The sequence below is a fragment of the Plasmodium gaboni genome, chromosome 12 (assembly GCF_001602025.1).
Source record: "Plasmodium gaboni strain SY75 chromosome 12, whole genome shotgun sequence".
In the NCBI taxonomy this organism is placed as follows: Eukaryota; Apicomplexa; class Aconoidasida; order Haemosporida; family Plasmodiidae; genus Plasmodium; species Plasmodium gaboni.
In genome coordinates this window covers 1494177-1512452 of record NC_031492.1, presented here as the reverse complement: position 1 = coordinate 1512452, position 18276 = coordinate 1494177, and the positions used below count along the sequence as shown (strand labels likewise).

The 18276-nt window shown below is 18.2% G+C and overlaps 7 protein-coding genes across 7 annotated transcripts; 2 read left to right on the top strand and 5 right to left on the bottom strand.

Annotated features, from left to right (window-relative positions):
• Positions 1 to 35: 35 nt before the first annotated feature.
• Positions 36 to 1988, bottom strand: PGSY75_1242200 (putative queuine tRNA-ribosyltransferase; the record flags this gene model as incomplete). The annotated part of the gene is made up of 1 exon (XM_018786980.1): positions 36 to 1988. One exon carries the CDS (start codon positions 1986 to 1988, stop codon positions 36 to 38), a length of 1953 nt encoding a protein of 650 aa, XP_018640845.1.
• Positions 1989 to 2273: 285 nt separating this feature from the next.
• PGSY75_1242100 (hypothetical protein) lies at positions 2274 to 2483 on the bottom strand (the record flags this gene model as incomplete). Its single annotated transcript, XM_018786979.1, has 1 exon — positions 2274 to 2483. The coding sequence occupies one exon, from the start codon at positions 2481 to 2483 to the stop codon at positions 2274 to 2276; it is 210 nt and encodes a 69-aa protein (XP_018640844.1).
• Positions 2484 to 3622: 1139 nt separating this feature from the next.
• On the top strand, positions 3623 to 5245 carry PGSY75_1242000 (hypothetical protein; the record flags this gene model as incomplete). The annotated part of the gene is made up of 1 exon (XM_018786978.1): positions 3623 to 5245. The coding sequence occupies one exon, from the start codon at positions 3623 to 3625 to the stop codon at positions 5243 to 5245; it is 1623 nt and encodes a 540-aa protein (XP_018640843.1).
• Positions 5246 to 5895: 650 nt separating this feature from the next.
• PGSY75_1241900 (putative tetratricopeptide repeat protein) lies at positions 5896 to 7785 on the bottom strand (the record flags this gene model as incomplete). Its single annotated transcript, XM_018786977.1, has 1 exon — positions 5896 to 7785. The coding sequence occupies one exon, from the start codon at positions 7783 to 7785 to the stop codon at positions 5896 to 5898; it is 1890 nt and encodes a 629-aa protein (XP_018640842.1).
• A 1732-nt stretch (positions 7786 to 9517) lies between these two features.
• On the top strand, positions 9518 to 12163 carry PGSY75_1241800 (putative DEAD/DEAH box ATP-dependent RNA helicase; the record flags this gene model as incomplete). Its single annotated transcript, XM_018786976.1, has 1 exon — positions 9518 to 12163. One exon carries the CDS (start codon positions 9518 to 9520, stop codon positions 12161 to 12163), a length of 2646 nt encoding a protein of 881 aa, XP_018640841.1.
• Positions 12164 to 12751: 588 nt separating this feature from the next.
• On the bottom strand, positions 12752 to 14009 carry PGSY75_1241700 (putative replication factor C subunit 4; the record flags this gene model as incomplete). The annotated part of the gene is made up of 2 exons (XM_018786975.1): positions 12752 to 13597; positions 13845 to 14009. The coding sequence occupies 2 exons, from the start codon at positions 14007 to 14009 to the stop codon at positions 12752 to 12754; spliced, it is 1011 nt and encodes a 336-aa protein (XP_018640840.1).
• A 1563-nt stretch (positions 14010 to 15572) lies between these two features.
• On the bottom strand, positions 15573 to 17308 carry PGSY75_1241600 (putative mitochondrial carrier protein; the record flags this gene model as incomplete). Its single annotated transcript, XM_018786974.1, has 7 exons — positions 15573 to 15713; positions 15862 to 15923; positions 16029 to 16091; positions 16200 to 16399; positions 16617 to 16695; positions 16903 to 17115; positions 17296 to 17308. The coding sequence occupies 7 exons, from the start codon at positions 17306 to 17308 to the stop codon at positions 15573 to 15575; spliced, it is 771 nt and encodes a 256-aa protein (XP_018640839.1).
• Between the last annotated feature and the right edge of the window lie 968 nt (positions 17309 to 18276).

Sequence of the window (18276 nt, the reverse complement as noted above, 5' to 3'; positions counted from 1 at the left end):
ATTACAAAAATGTAATATATATATATATATATATTTTACTTTTTTATATACTTTTGTTCCATTTGATTAATATTACCTTCTTTAATAGAATTTCTTATATCTTGCATTAGTTGGTTCATATAATAAACATTATGTATCGTTAATAATGTTCCCAATAAATTATCATTAATTTTATAGAGATGATGTAGGTATGCCCTTGAATAATGTTGACAAGTATAACATGCACAATCATGTTCTAAAGGTTTATTATCAGATTGAAAGATACTTAATTTAATTTTTATATATTCATTTTGAATCTTTCTTTTTAATTGTTTTTCTATGGTTTCAATATTTTCAATTTTTGATAAGAAATAACCATGTCTTGCTAATCTTGATGGAATAACACAATCGAAAGTATCTATTCCTTGTTTTACTCCATAAATGATATCTTTAATTTGACCTATACCTAATAAATGAATTGGTTTTTCTTTATAGCTATTATTCCCTTTTTTTTTTTTAATATCATGTATAATATTCATAGTTTGTTTAATAACTGTATACATCATATCTTTATCTTTTCCTAAGCATCCCCCTATACATAATCCAAAAAAAGGTAAATTATAAACAAAGTCAGAACTTTTTTGTCTTAAATCTGGGTATATTCCACCTTGTATTATTCCATACATAGCTTGATTATTTTTATCTCTTTTTATCCATTTATCGTTTGTTTTATATTTTTTATTATATATATCATTTAAATATTCATGATAATTTTTCATATTTTTGGATTTATAAAATTCGGCTAAACATCTTACATACCATCTATGAGATCTATGCATAGATTTCTCAGTATATATTTTATTAACATGATAAGGTGTACATTCATCTAAAACTAGGATAAAATCACTACCTAATAAATATTGTGATTGTATAGAAGATTCAGGTGATAATAAATCTATAGATCCATCATAATATGATTTATATTCTGCTCCTTTTTCATTAAGTTTTAAGATAATTTGTTTGTTTAAATTATTTGTATCTTTTATACTTTTTTCATCATCATCATCATTATTATTATTATTATTGTTGTTAATATTATTGTTATTTTTAGATAAACATTTTTCCTTTTGATTATACATATTATTTTCACAATTATAATTTACAATATTATTATTCACTTGGTCTTCTTTATTATTTAAATTTTCTTTTTTTTTTTTTTTTATAGGCATATTTGATATTTGAGGAGAACTTGCACATTTTCTTTTTATTTCATTAGAGACAGATCCAAAGGACATGCTAAAAATTTGATATCCCCCCGAATCCGTCAGAATAGGAGATTGCCAATTCATAAATTTATGTAACCCACCTAATTGAAAAATAATATGTGGTTTGGGGTGAATAAGTAAATGAAAAGTATTCGACAATATAATTTGTGTGTTAGATTTTTTAATAAAATCTATTGGTGTTGATTTCATACATCCTTTTGTTGCACAGAAAAGGAAATTTGGTGTTTCTATATCACCCCTTGGAGTTTTTATTATACCTATTCGACTTTTATCTTCTTCATTATTATTTTCTTTTAATACAGTAAAATCAAATCCAGGATAATTAAAATGGTTATATATTTTATTGTAATATATAACTTTTTTTTTTTTTTTACCATATATAATATTATTATTATTATTATTATTATTATTATTATTATTATTATTATTAACATGGGTTACATTAAGGTTTGTTAAAAATGCATCAAGGTTTTTATATCTTGTACGTTTATTATATTTCCTTTTTAAATTTATTGATTCGATATTATGATCATTAAATAAAATTTCCTTTCTATTTTTCACTTGTCTTTTTAAAAGATCATTTTTATGTCTCCTATTGAGTAACACGCAATCTTTCTTTTTTAATTTTCTTTCATTGTAGACAATATTTTTCGAGATAACTAGAACGATAAGGATGTTTAAAGTTATGTATACGAAGAATATTTGGAGTTTTAATTTTATCATATAATGTTTTTTATTCTATCTTGTATAAATAAATAAATAAATAAATAAATATATATATATATATATATATAAGTAGTATATTAATGAAACTATAAAATATTCCAGTATTATTTTATATTATTATTTTTTTTATTTTATTTTTATGAACATGATCATGTCCATGTAAGGTGTAACATGTAACATTCCACATAAAAATTAAACCCTCGAATTATTTTATATATATATCAAATTTTGTAGATACAAATATAATGATGAGTACATATGTCCCTCATACGTCACTTTATATTATTTCATTTGTGTACTTTTATTTTTTAATACTTCTAATGCTTCCTCTTTGGAACTTATAAAAAACATATTTCCTCTTTTCAAATATACAGCTCGATTATTTTTCAAACAATTTAATTCATGTATACTTACATCATTTATATTTTTATAATTAAGTTTATCACTTATATCATTTTTCTGTTCACTATTATATGGGTTTTTATTTATCATTATTTTTGTGTAATATTTTTAAAATTATATGTACATATATAAAATAAATTCTTATATACAAATATATTTTTATTTATATTTATGAATATATATAAATTATATGAAAAATAAATATTATATTTTATATTAAATTTTAATCACATTATTTTATTCCATTTTGTTATTATTTTTTTAGTTTGTATTACACTTTTTTTTAAATGATATATATATGTTCATATTATTTATCCTATCCTTATATATAATATATATATATATATATATATATATATATATATATATTTTTTTTTTTTTTTTTTTGTTTCCTTGTTTCTCTTCTTTCATTAACGTATTATAATATATATGATTCAATAAATATATGCCTTTTTTGTCTTTTAAATAATAGTAATATATATATTTATATATATAACTTTAATATGTAATATATAAATATATTAACACATATGATTATATATATGTATCTTTGTTTGATATTTTATAAAAGAATGAAATAAATGACCTTTTGATTATGAATATTTTTTTCATTATACGTAAAAGGGAATGATAAAAAAAAAATAAAATAAAATAAAAAAAAAAAACAGATATATATATATATATAATCAATAAAAGCAGGCCAAAACTTATGTAAATGCTTTCCAAATAGATACTCATTATATATATATATATATATATATATTTATTTATTTATATAAAATGAGCTTTGTATGAAAGCATGCGATGAATGAATAAAAATAACATATATATATATATATATATATATATATATATAATTTTTATTTATATAATTTGAAAATGTAAATATCCAATTTACATGCTCAGATTTTTTAATTATTTTTTTTAATATTAAATAGTAAGATGAAAAAAAATGTATAACAAATATATTTATTTATATATGTTTTGTATACACTTTTTTTTTTTTTTTTTTTTTTTTGAAATTATAATTTTGTAGAATATATGTTCATAAATTTTTAGTAACTTTAAAAATTACTGAACAATTGTCTGTTTTATATTAATACATTTGTGTAGGATATAAATAATATATATATATATATATATATATATATATATATATATATATATATATTTATTTATTCATTTATTTATTCATTTATTTATATGATCCCCCTAATAAATATGTAACAATGAAAGTGGCATGTGCATTGAGAGTACTGTTCTCAGTTTTTTTTTTAATTTTTTGGATGCATATAAATATTGTAAGAAGCGATAATGTATGTAAAGGTGCAGATGTTATAATAAATGAATTTTGGAATAAATTAAATAATATAAGACATGGAGAAGTAATATTAATAAATATAAAGAATTATTATTGCCCTGCTTGTAATAGATATATGAATATATGGAATGATGTTGAAAAGAAGATTTTAACCTATGAAAAGAATGTATCATTATTTGTATTTGACTGTTCATGTTATTTACTTGTTCCATATTGTCGTTATTTTGATGTTTTATATTTCCCTACATTTAGATTATTATTTCCAGTATATGATAAAATGAATGAAAATGAATATAAATATATTAACCCCTCGAGTATGATAGAAGGAGAAAAATACAGTGGAGAATTATTATTAGCATATAGAGAAGTTGATAGATTGGATAATATGTATGATTTTAAAACATTAATAGAAAAATATTTATGTAAAAATGTGAACTTTAATTATAATGACTTGAGAATATGTATGAATAGTTCGTATATATATCCAGAAAAGAAGAATAAAAAGAAAAATGAAATATATCAATTTCTTTATGGTGATAATAAGGGGAAAAATAAAAACGAAATTAAAGATGATGTAAATGTTATGAATGATGATTTTATAGATAATAATAATAATAATAATTATTATGATGGTGATGATGATGATGATGATGATGTTGAGAATAAAGAAAATGTAGAGAGATGGAGTAATCAGATGAATTTAAATAATGATAATATAAAACATGATATTATTATTGGTATATTATTTACATTAAAAAAACATATATCATTAGGAAGAGATATCGAAAAAGAATATATACAACCTTTTATTGTTATGTTAAGTATTGTTTCTAATATATATAATGATTTAGAAGAAGGTTTATATGATATTATAAATAAATTAAATTCATTTAAATATCCTATAAAATATGATCAATGGATAAAATATATAGAAAATATAAATTATATTAATGAATATAAATTAGAATATAATAATAAGGATACTAATTTAATATCCTTTAAATTATGTGAACCAAATTCTGTATTATGTTCATATTGGTTATTATATCATAAAATATCTATATATTGTTTACAAGAGGATGAATATAATTATGCATATTATTTACAAACAATTACAAACTATACTAAAAATTATTTAAATTGTCAAAATTGTATAGATCATTTTATAAATGCTCAAAAATTTTGTTATTATGGTTATTGCAATATACATTCAGCACAATCATTTGTTATTTTTTTATGGAGAATACATAATTCTGTAACTTTAAGATCTATGTATGATTTAATAATAATAGATAATAACACATTAACACATTCTAATAATTTTAATAAAAAAAAATTTATCAACAAAGATATTGTTTTTCCAACCTTGAAGCAATGTAAAAATTGTAGAAATGCTCTTGGATTTACAAAAATTTCAAATCATACTTTGAATACATTTAAAAATGGATCCTTTACTGATCAAAGCTTTGATGCTATAGATGCTTTCAATGTCAAAAATGTCTTACAATATTTAATACAAATATATTCATAATATATATATATATATGTATTATTTTTTATTTATATCGAATTATTTTATCATTCTTATTTTTTTAAATTATATTTGCAAAATGTATATGTTTATGCATATATATTTCTTTAATTTTTTTGTTAACATGGAATTAATATATATATATATAATATTTCCATATTGTATATGTGGGATAATAATGATACCCATTTATACATATTTAATATATAATATTTTAATGTAACTATGTTTATATTTATATTTTTTTTCATTGTCTTTTTTTTTTTTTTTTTTTTTTTTTTTTTTAATAAAACCAAGTGGTTAACAGGTAATTTAATATAATTTTTTTTTTTTTTTTTTTTTTTAAATATTTATTTTTTTTAATATGTTATTTTCTTTTTATGATATAAAATTATATATCCATATTGGAAAACTATTTTAAATAAATACAAATATAAAAATATATATATATATATATATATATATATTTATTTATTTATTTATTTATTTATTTTTATTTTGAAGTTTCAATGCGTCTTATTAATAACAAAAACAAGAAAAAAAATGTAATTTAAAAAAAATGAAAATATAATAAAATGAAATGATTTATATTTATTACATTGTAATTATTTCATTTTAGGTATATATATATATATATATTTTGATGTTTGTTATTTATTTTGCTTAAATTGTATATTAAAGGATCCATCATTGTTTGGATTTTTTTGTACTTCAAAATTATCTAGAGATAATCCTACTTTTCCTAATAATAAATTTCCAAAATCTTTTAATTTTCCTACCATTTCTTCTTTTTCTTTATTTAATTGTTGTTCAGCTAATTCTTTCAATTTTCTTTGTTTGACTTGATAATTTTTTAATAAATTAGGATCGATGGTTAATGCTTTATTTAAATCATTTGAAGCATCATTATATTTTTGTAACTGTTCATATGCATTACTTCTTCTTATATAAGACTTTGCAAAGTTATCATTTAAATGTATAGATTTATTACAATCTTCTATAACACTATTCCATTTTTTTAAAAAAATATTACATGCAGCTCTATTAGAATATAATATACTTTTTATATTTTTGTCTTTACATTTTTTTAATGCTTTATTATAATAATATATAGCATTTAAATAATCATTATTTTTGAAATAATTATTTCCTATATCTTTTATTTCTTCAACGCTTTTATTTAAGATATCATTATTCATATGTCTTTTATTTTCTCCCTCAAAATAATTATCATCGTTATTACTATTATTATTATATGTATCGTTGTATTTATCTTCATCACTATTTTCTTCTTCCTCTTCATCTTCATCATCATCATCATATTCATCTAGTTCATCCTCATCCATAGAGGAAGACATTTTTTCTACTTCACTGTTATCAGTATTATATAAGGAATCATTATTATATGAACTATACTCATCTGAATTATCATTTTCTTTCGATGAGCTTATATTCGAATTTTCATCTGTGTCGTAATTAATATAATTATCACTATAATAATTTCTGTTACTAGGATATTTTGTTTTATTTGTGGAGTCGACATCTTTTTTATTTTTTTCTACTTGATTAATTGTATGTTCTTCAACAGGATATACATTTTGTGTTTTATTTATGCATTCATTTGAATCATTATTTTTTCCCTCATAAGTTACATTATCTTTATCATCAATATAATCATTACATTTAACATCTTCTTCTTTTATATTAGTCGTTACATTATCTTTATTATCAATATGTTCTTTACATTTAATATCTTCTCCTTTTATATCAAAAATACTCTCTAACGTACTATCATTTATTTTGTTATTAAGTTTTTTATCTGTATTTTCGTTTTCTGTTTCTGATTTATTTTCATGAGTATTATCATCAAGGAGAGTATTCTCTCTTTTTATGTTACTCCTTGAATTATATTTATCATTGTTAGATATAAAATTATTATTATCATTTTGATTATCCTTTAATATTTGAACATTATCATGTTTATTATTATTTTTAAGTTCATCTTCTAAATTATTTAAATCTTCTAAATTATTTAAATATTCTAAATTATTTACATATTTTATATCATTTACATATTTTACATCATTTACATATTTTATATCATTTACATATTTTATATCATTTACATATTTTATATCATTTACTGATTCATTTTCTTTCACGTTTTTATGATGACTATTTATATGATCATCATTTATTATATTTTCCATTTTATTATTCATATCATTACTGCTCATTGTGTCCATAACACTTATATTTTCTTGTATTTCTTTATTATCTCTTTTTTTTAATAAAATATTTTTATTTGACTTATTTATTAAATAACACTTTTCGTCATCACAATATATTTCTCCTTCCTTGTTATTAAAAATGTTGGATTGTTCCTTCTTTTCCTTTTTTTTTTTTTCTTCTTTTTCGTCTTGATTTTTTTTCTTTTCCTTTTCTTTATTTATAATTAATGTTTTGTAAACCCATATACCTAAAAGGGTTAATAAAAAAAATGATAAAAATGTTATATGCAACAACTTTATAATTTCCATATTATATATATATAATATATATATATGTATGTATATATTATTTATATATATAATATAATAAACACTTGACCAAAAATTACAAAAAAAAAAATTAAATAAATAAAAATAAAATGTAATATAAAATAAAATAAAATAAAATAAACAAATCAGAGTATTATAAAAAAATAATAATATATATATATATATATATAATATACAAATTATAGTGAATGAATAAAATATATTTATTTTATTCAATATGCGTAATTATAAAAATATGAAATATTTTCCTTCAAACGTATAAAAAAATTTACAAATATTAAAATGCATATTTTAAAATAAACTTATAAATAAATAAATATATATATATATATATATATGATATGTTCTGGAAAATTAATACAGTTCCCAAAAAAATACAAAAAAAAAAAAAAAAAAAAAAAAAAAAAAAAAATAGGTTATACATATAATACATATATATTACATATAACTTATATTTTTTATATACAAAAATATAATATATTTTATTATGGAAACTATGCTTACTTCTTCCTATGATTATTTTATATATATGTAATATATTTATTTATATTAACTATATGAAAATCTATTAATTTTTTTTCCTTACCTTATTTGAATATAAATAAATGTATGTCTTTAAAATTTAATGGCAATCTTTTAATTTTTTTTTTTTTTTTTTTTTCTTTTAACAAAAAGTTGTGGTCAGAATATTTCATTATATATATAATATAATATATATATATATATATATATATATATATATATATATATATAAACAAACAAAAATTATTAATAAATATTTAAATATTTATTAAATATATATATATTTTAATTAATTGTATAATTAATTTTTATTGATAATAATTCAAATAATGAAATCTTATATATATATATTGTAGAAAAAATTATTGTAATTAAAAATATAATATACTTTGTTTTATTATATAGGTATGCATATAAATAATGGGAAGATGTTTATAAATTTTATATTAGGGTATAAAAATATATTATATATAATATACTTTTATTGATATTAAAAATTACATATATTCGTATATATTATATATAAATTATATATATATATATATATAATAAAATAACATAAAAAAAAAAATAGATACTAATATATTAATATTATATATATATAATATATTTTCGAAAATTTTATATTAATTTACCCTTTTCAAGTTTTACCTAATTAAAAAGATTTTTAACAAATATAATAATATCAAATATATTTATATATATATATATTTGTATGAGTTTTTTTATTTATAAATAAATATTAAAAAAAAAAAAAAACATCATATATATATTAAATATAGTGAATTATAATTATTTAAGGATGCTTTTTTATAAAATATCCTATATATATATTATCTTTATATATTTATGTCATTTAATTATTTAGAAAAGATATAAACTCGAATATAATCATTAAAATATAATAACAGAATGATTAAATTTGAGTAATTTTTTTTAATACTAATATATAATATATAATATATAGAAATAATTATAAATATAATAATATTTATTATATAGAATCTTTTATAAAAATATACATAAATGTAGGTTTTCATAAATATAAATTTATAAATATAATTTATTATTCCCACATATGTTTGTATATTTATATATATATATATATAATTTTTTTTTTTTTTTTTTGAAAATCCATATAAAATTATATAATCATAAAAATTATATTATCAATAAAAAAAAATAACTAATGACAGTAACAATGAATGATGGAGAAGTGAAGGATATGATAAATGATGAAGAGAAAAAAGAAGAAGCACACATTAAAGAAAATATAAGTGATGATATAAATAAAATTGATAGTGATGGTGATGATATAAATGAAATTAATAGAGATGGTGATGATATAAATGAAATTAATAGAGATGGTGATAATATAAATAAAATTGATAGTGATGGTAGTGATGATGATAAAAAATTTGTTAAGAATAAAAAAAAGAATAACGAGGAAATGTTTGACAGAAGTAACCATTTTGATAATTTTGATAACATTATGTTAGATGTGAGATTAAGAAAAGCTTTATTATATTTATTTAAATATCAACATCCTACTATAATACAAAAGATGTCTATATGTAAAATATTAAATGGTAATGATGTTATAATAAGCTCTAAAACTGGTTCAGGTAAAACTATGGCTTATTTAATACCCGTTATACATAATTTGATAAAATTGAATTTAAATGAAAAAGATCATTTGAAATTTTTTTATAAATGTATTATAATATGTCCTACTGAAGAATTATGTTTACAAATATATGAGGTTACAAAAAAGTTATGTTCCTATTTAAAAGATATAGTAACAGTTAATCATAATGTGAACAATACTTTTTATGATCATCCAACCATATTAATTAGTACTCCAAAAAATTTATGTACACATATTATAGAAAAAAAGAAAAAAAATAATTTAGATATTTTAATGAATTTAAAAATATTAATTCTAGATGAAGCAGATGTTTTACATACTCAAGAATTTCAATCTTATTTGAAGACACTAACAAGTTATTTACCAAAAAAATTCAACAAAAAATATCAAATCGTTATGGCATCAGCTACTTTAAAAAGGGATATTTTAGACAAAACAAAATTATTTTTACACAATCCTATATATATTACCCTTGAACAAAAAAAAGAATCATCCTTTGAAAAAAAAAAAAATATAACTAATGACACAAATGTTCATATTAGCAAAAAGGGAGAAGCGACAAAAAATAATATTGATGATCAAAGAAATGAAAAGAAAACAAATTATCAAAAGTTTACAGGGAAGGCATTTTATTATCTATATAAAGAAGAATTAATTAAATATATCTATTTATATAATTTAATAAAAAATAGAATTATACCATATAAATCTATTATATTTACTACAACCATACATGATGCTTATAAAATTAAAATTTTTCTAACATACCTAAATGTTTCTTCATCTATACTTAACCCTAACCATCCCATATTAATTCGACAGAATATAATTTCTGCTTTTAACAATTCGAAATTTCATTTTTTGATTTGTCCTCAATATGAGAAGAATAATATGAAACATGTGAAGGGTGTAGTGGGGGCTAATAAAATGGATAATGATTATAATGATGAGGAGGAGGATTATGAAGAGGAGGATGATGAAGAGGATGATAATGAAGAGGATGATAATGAAGAGGATGGTGATGAAGAGGATGGTGATGAAGAGGATGATGATGAAGAGGATGATGATGAAGAGGATGATGATGATAATAATGATAATAGTGATGATAACGATAATAATGATAATAGTGATGATGATAACGATAATAATGATAATAGTGATGATAACGATAATAATGATAATAGTGATGATGAAAACGATGTGGATGATCAAACGCTGAACGAACCACTTAGCGATAATAATTCATGTAAAACATACAATACAGATGACGAAAATGAGAAAACGGATAATACCACAAAAATTAATGAAGAGAAAGATTTCTTATATAGTAGAGGATTAGATTTTTATGATGTTAAATGTGTTGTTAATTTTGATATGCCATCAGATTTAGAAACATTTATACATAGAATTGGAAGAACATGTAGATTGAATAATAAAGGGAAATGTATATCATTTGTGAATGAATTAAATTATGTAGATGTAGAATTATTACAAACATTAATTGAAGATAAAAATATTTGTTCAATGATTAAAAAAGATATACAATATAATATTGTTGAAAAATATAGATATAGAGTTGAATCCACATTAAATAAATGTACAAGTAAAAAAATTAAATTATTCATACAAAAAGAAATATTATATCAATCTTTAAAATCAAAAGAATTAAAAGACTTTTTCAATACAAATGTAAATGAAAAAAGAAAAATTAATAAAATTATCAAACATTTTAATAAAGCCGTCATACCACAAAAATTAATCAAAGATAGAAACCAAAGTATTTTCTTAAATAAATCAAAGGTTAAAAATAAAGTCATAAATAAAAATAGTAAAAATAATAAAAATAATAAAAATGATGATAATATAAAACCTTTTGCACTCAAAAAAAATAACGGATTAGTTATTACAGAACAGGGTTATGAAAGTCAGCTTACCAAAGAACCTGAACGAGAAGTTGCAGATCCTTCAAGATTACCTCCCCTATGTGGTCAGAGGTTGAGGAATTATATGTATTTAAAATATATTAAAGGCAAAAAAAATAAAAACGGCAACAATAGTTATAATAAAAATAACAGTAACAACAAGAAGAGGAAAAGTAACAATAATTATAATAATAGATATAATAAATATAATAAAAAAGCAATAAATAATGGTCATAAGAAGAGAAACACCAACTTTAATAGGTGAATATTTTAGTTTTTTTGTTAGAATTCAAAATAAAATTTTGATTTCTATTATCTCTTTTTTGTATCTTACAATAAAGGTAATATAAATTTATTAATAATTATAAATTGTATATATATATATATATATATATATATATATATATATATATGTATATATATGTATATGTGTTTATTTGTGCATAAACATATATTTATTCTTTATTTTTAAATGTTTATATTTTTAAAAAAAATAAAATATCAAGTTAATTAAAAAATATATAATAATAATATTAAAATTAGCTTTCATTTATTTAAAGACATATATTTTGAAATTTTTTTATTTTTTATTAAAAAAAAAATATATATAAATAAAAATATATATATAATAAATCGACACACATATATGTATATATATATATATTGTTATATACATATTGTAGTAAAAGGAATCATAAATATAATAATAATTTATAAAAAAAAAAAAAAAAATACATAATTATGTTTTGACAAGGGTCATTATGGGTTATATATATTTTATTTTATTTTCCACAAGGGTAAATATTTTTAATTACACCTACATATATATATATATATATTGTATGCATAAATATCATGCTTTTGTTCTTAAAATTTTTGCGGCCATACACCAATCAGCTAGTAATTTATCTAGTTGTATTACAGATGTTAAACCTGTTGCCATTGTATTACATGCCATGGCACCTATTTTTAAAAATTCAATTTGTATAACTTCTGAGCCAATATTAAATCTCCTTAAGACATTAGATGATGTTAAGGATATATCATAAGGTGTATGTCCTTCTTTTATCATACTATATGCAATATCATGTGCTTTTTTCCATTCACTATTAACACAATGTTTAAGTAAATTCTCAATTCTTTCAGGAGAAGGGATATCACATATATGTAATACATTTTCCTTATTTATAACTTCTAAACCTGCATATGTTGATTGTAAACAATTTACAGCTTTTCTTAAATCCCCATCAGCAATAAATGTTAAAGCATCTAATCCATCATCTGTATATTTTATATTTTCTAATTCACATATTTTTAATATTCTTTTTAAAACTTGATCATCACTTAATTTAAAATATCTTATAATTGCACATCTACTTTGAAGTGCATCAATAATTTTTTCAGATTGATTACAAGCTAAAGCAAATCTGGTTGTATCTGAATATAATTCCATTATTCTTCTTAAAGATTGTTGAGCTGCTGTTGTCATAGAATCTACTTCATCTAATATAATAATTTTATGTTTTCCTGGTGGTAAACTTATAATTTCTTTTGCAAAACTTTTTATTCTATCTCTTATCACATTAATTCCTCTATCATCTGATGCGTTTAATTCTAAAACAGCTTTCTTTGCTTGACTTCCGAGCATTTCGCTAGCCAGACATAATATGCTTGTCGTTTTACCCGTACCAGGAGCACCCTATAATAAAAAAGAAAAAAAAAAAAAAAGAGGAAAAACATATATATTTATATGTACATATAATTATATTTTTTTATATAATCATAAATATATATTTATATTTTTATGATCAATGAACCATTTTGTGTTAAAAAATTTAATATATTTTCTACACACTCAAGAAAAAAACATGTACATATATATATATATATATATATATATATCCTTTTCATAAAATATATTATCAAAGAAATTTTTTTTTTTTTACAGCTAAAAGTAAATTAGGCATATTTCCTGAAGTAATTATACTCTTCAATGTATTTATTACAAAAGGATTTCCTACTACTTCATCTAAAAATTCTGGTCGGTACTTTTCTATCCATATATCGATATTTCTCTTGAGTAATCTATTTTTGAATGAATCTTCTTCCATCTTTTTACAATCTAATCTTATTCATATATTTCAAAAAAATATATAATGATTCTTGAAAACGATAATATTATATATATATATATATATATATATTATATGTATGTATGTACTTTTTTTTTCTTTTAAAGCCCTTAATTATAAAAAAAAAAATTTCATGAATTTATAATATTATCAAGATAATATATATATATATATATTTTTAATATCAAATGATATATATTAGCGTACATGTATATATACCATTCTTATATTTAAGCTTAGATATTTTTTTCTTATAACAAAAAAATTACACGAATGAAATGAAAATTTATTATTATTATATTATATATATATATATTATATTCTTTATTTTTCTTATAATAATGTATATACATGTTATATAATAATATATTATATTACATACATCATTCGTGTAATTCAAATTTTATACTTATTTATTTTATTATTATTATTTTTTTTTTTTTATTTTTTTTTTTTTTTTCTCTCTCTTTATTATTAATGTCTACATTCTTATGATTTTTTTCAATTAAAATAAATTGAATGTTTTATTATTTTCTTTTTATTTATAATATATTAAATGATGTTTATTTCTGAATTAATAGTATTAAGTTTAAATTTATATTCAACCTATTTTAATATATATATATATAATATATATATTATATAAATGTATTACTTAATTTTTATCTTGCTTTAGTACCTTTTCTTTGAATATCTCTTTTTTCATTTTTCATTTAAAAATGAAATATTTTATTTTAAGTTCATTTAATTTATCATTTTATAATGATATTATATATATACATATATATATAAAATTTTATTTTGTTAAATAAATAAATGTTGTATATAATGTCAATATATTTGCTTTATTTAAATTTTTTTTTTTTTTCTTTTCTTTTTCATATATAAGTGTGTAATTAAAAAATATCAGTACTTCCTATAATTTAAAAATATTATGTAATAATAAACATTACCTTTTATAATAATAAAAATTTACTTTATTCAAATTATAATATGGATATTTATTATACTAAAATATAGTAATATATAATAGAGATAAATAATTATATAACCTATAGATGCATTCCTTCCCTTTAAAGGAATGTTTCATATAATATATATATATAAATTTTTATATTCTTTTATTTTTTTCATGATTATAATAGACAATAATTTATTTTTTTTTTATATTTATAATCATTTATTTATTTTTTTTATTTAAAAAATTCTCAACAAAAAGTTGTGTAATTATAATTATTTAGTATATATAATACGCACATTTTTTAGAAAATAATATATATACCAAATAATAAGTACACATTGAAAATAAACCTTATTTTTAATACAAAAAAAAAAATAAAAATAAAATTACATATATATATATATATATATATATATATATATATATATATATTATCATTTGAAATTATCTATATGCTTATGTAAATGTATGGATAAGCATATATGTTTGTTTGAAAAATCTTTTAAAGAATTGCATATATAACAATTTATATAAAAAATTACATAAAAAAGGTTCTCATTATATAATATGAATTCATATATTTAAAATGAGAAAAATCTTAGACATCCAAAAAATATCATACCTCCAAAGCATAAATAACTAGCTCTTATATAACAACCCTTATAAAATGATAAAAATCCTCCTTTTGATATATCTTTAATAGTTTCTATATATGATTTTCCCTATATATATATAAATAAATATACACATGTACATAAATATATAGATGTTTATTTATTTTTGTTTTTTTTTATGCTTATATGATGACACAAAATAATGAAATATAATGAAGAACAGTTGTTTTTTATTTTATTTTTTTTATTTTCATACATATATAATTTGTCTAGATTTAATTACATCAACGGGTGTTGTTAAAAATCCAGCAATCCCTCCTAAGAAAAATGATATATTAAATGTATAAAATTTTATATATAATTATATTATATATCTATTTTCTTTTTTTTTTTTTTTTTTGTTCTTTTGTTTGTTATATTTACCTGCCATTCCACCACACAAAGCAGACATAAGTGTGGGGTGTTTATCCGATAATTTTTTAAAGTCTTACATAATAAATAAATTAAAAAAGTAAATATAATATTTTGAAATGGTTTTCTTTTTTATAATTTATTTAATTATTATTATATTTTTTTTTTTTTTTTGAAAGTTACCTTTTTTTCCTTTCTCTTTTAATGATTCCCATAAAAAATATTGAATACAATCAAAAGGAATTTCTCTCGCTACCATAATTAAATAGCTATTAAATAAATATTTTGGCAAATCATTTTTATTTGATATATTATATATTGCCTTCAACATAGATACATTTCCTGATACTTGCATATTTTGTTTTAATATTTCAAAGGGGAGCCTGTAAATATAAAGAATATGTAATATTTTGCAGACATTTATTATAATAAAAAAAATAATAATAATAAATAAATAAATAAATAAATAAATAAGGCCTATTCACCTCAAGTTTATATAAATATTTCCTTTAACTATATTTACAACAAAATTTTTATATTTTTCTTATAATATATATATATATATATATTTTTTTTGTCTAAATATTTTATATTTTATACCTAATGATACATGCTGTAACTTCTGCTATACTGGTTGAAATTAAATATAAATAACTTTTGTTTATATTTGCATTGTAGTCTATATGCGTAAATAATATATATATATATATTATTACATGTTATTATGTGTTTCATTTAATATTTATAAAAAATATAATTTTCTATAATTTTTTTTTTACACACACATAAAACAAATACATTCGTATTTAATTTATTATTATACAATGATAAAAAGGTATGATAAATTATAGGCTATTTTTTTTTTTTTTTTTTTTTTTTTTATTACCTGTTAATACTTTTTTGGATAATTCATAAAAACAATAAAAAAAAGCGCTAGCTGGAACGGTACCTATTAAAGTTGGTAGAATACCATTATATAATTTTCTCGTATCATAAATTGAAAAGGAATTATTTGTTTGTATGTTTGTTTTTATGTAATCAATAGGAAATAATACAGCATCAACAATAGCACCAGAAATTGCTCCTGTGATTAAATTTTCTAGTAAAAAGAAAAATATATATATATATATATATATATATATACATACATATACATATATATATATATATATATATATATATATATATTATCTAAAAAAGATTAACATGAAGTGTAAATCTTATACTTTATTTTTATAAGTTTAATTATATATATATTTTTTTTTTTATTTTATTTTACTTAAATGCTCCATATATATTATTATTTTAAAAATATCAAAGATTGTATATATTTAAGAACAGAAAGGAGAAATATATAAAAAGGGGTTTTATCTATTTTATTTTATTTTTATTTATTTTATATATGATTCATGTGTATGAAATAAAAAAACTACCATTGTTTTATAACAATACACCTATATAATATTATATTTTCATATTAACTAATATATAAAATTTTGAAATATTATAATTTTTTATTAATTAGAAATATTCATATAATCATATGATGTTTTCTAATATGGGTGTAAAATATATTAACTGATATATATTTATATTTTATTTTTTCGTTCTTTTAAGCATCAAAAATTGTGTAAGTGTATGTGTAAGTTATAAAGAATTTTATTTAATTTGTATAAGCTATTCTTCATCGTGTTTTATTTTTCATATATATTATTAGATTATCATTACAATAAATATATTATTTATTATTATTTTATTATCCTTATATTTTTCCATTTAATAAATAAGATAAAATGTAATACAAAAAAAAATAAAATTATTTTTAAGTATAAATTTTATGGAATCACCATATAGAATAATATTCTTATATTAAATGTATCACACACGAGAATAAAAAATAATATATTATATCCTATTTATTGTACTTATATATATATAATATATATGTGAAATATAATATAAAGGATATGTAATTATTATATATCTCATTTTTAAATTAAAAAAAAGAAATAAAATAAGCTAAAATAAAATAAAAGAAACATCATATGTATGATATTTCACTTTAAACACATTCTTTTAAAAATAAAACAATAAAATAAATTATAAGGTAAAAAAAATTAAAATTATAAAAATTAAAAAGAAAAAAGATAAAATCCAAGATTGTTCTTTTTTCGTTTTATTATTATATATAATTATTAATTATTACATTTATATATTTTGTCATTTAAAATATATATATATATATATATATATATATATA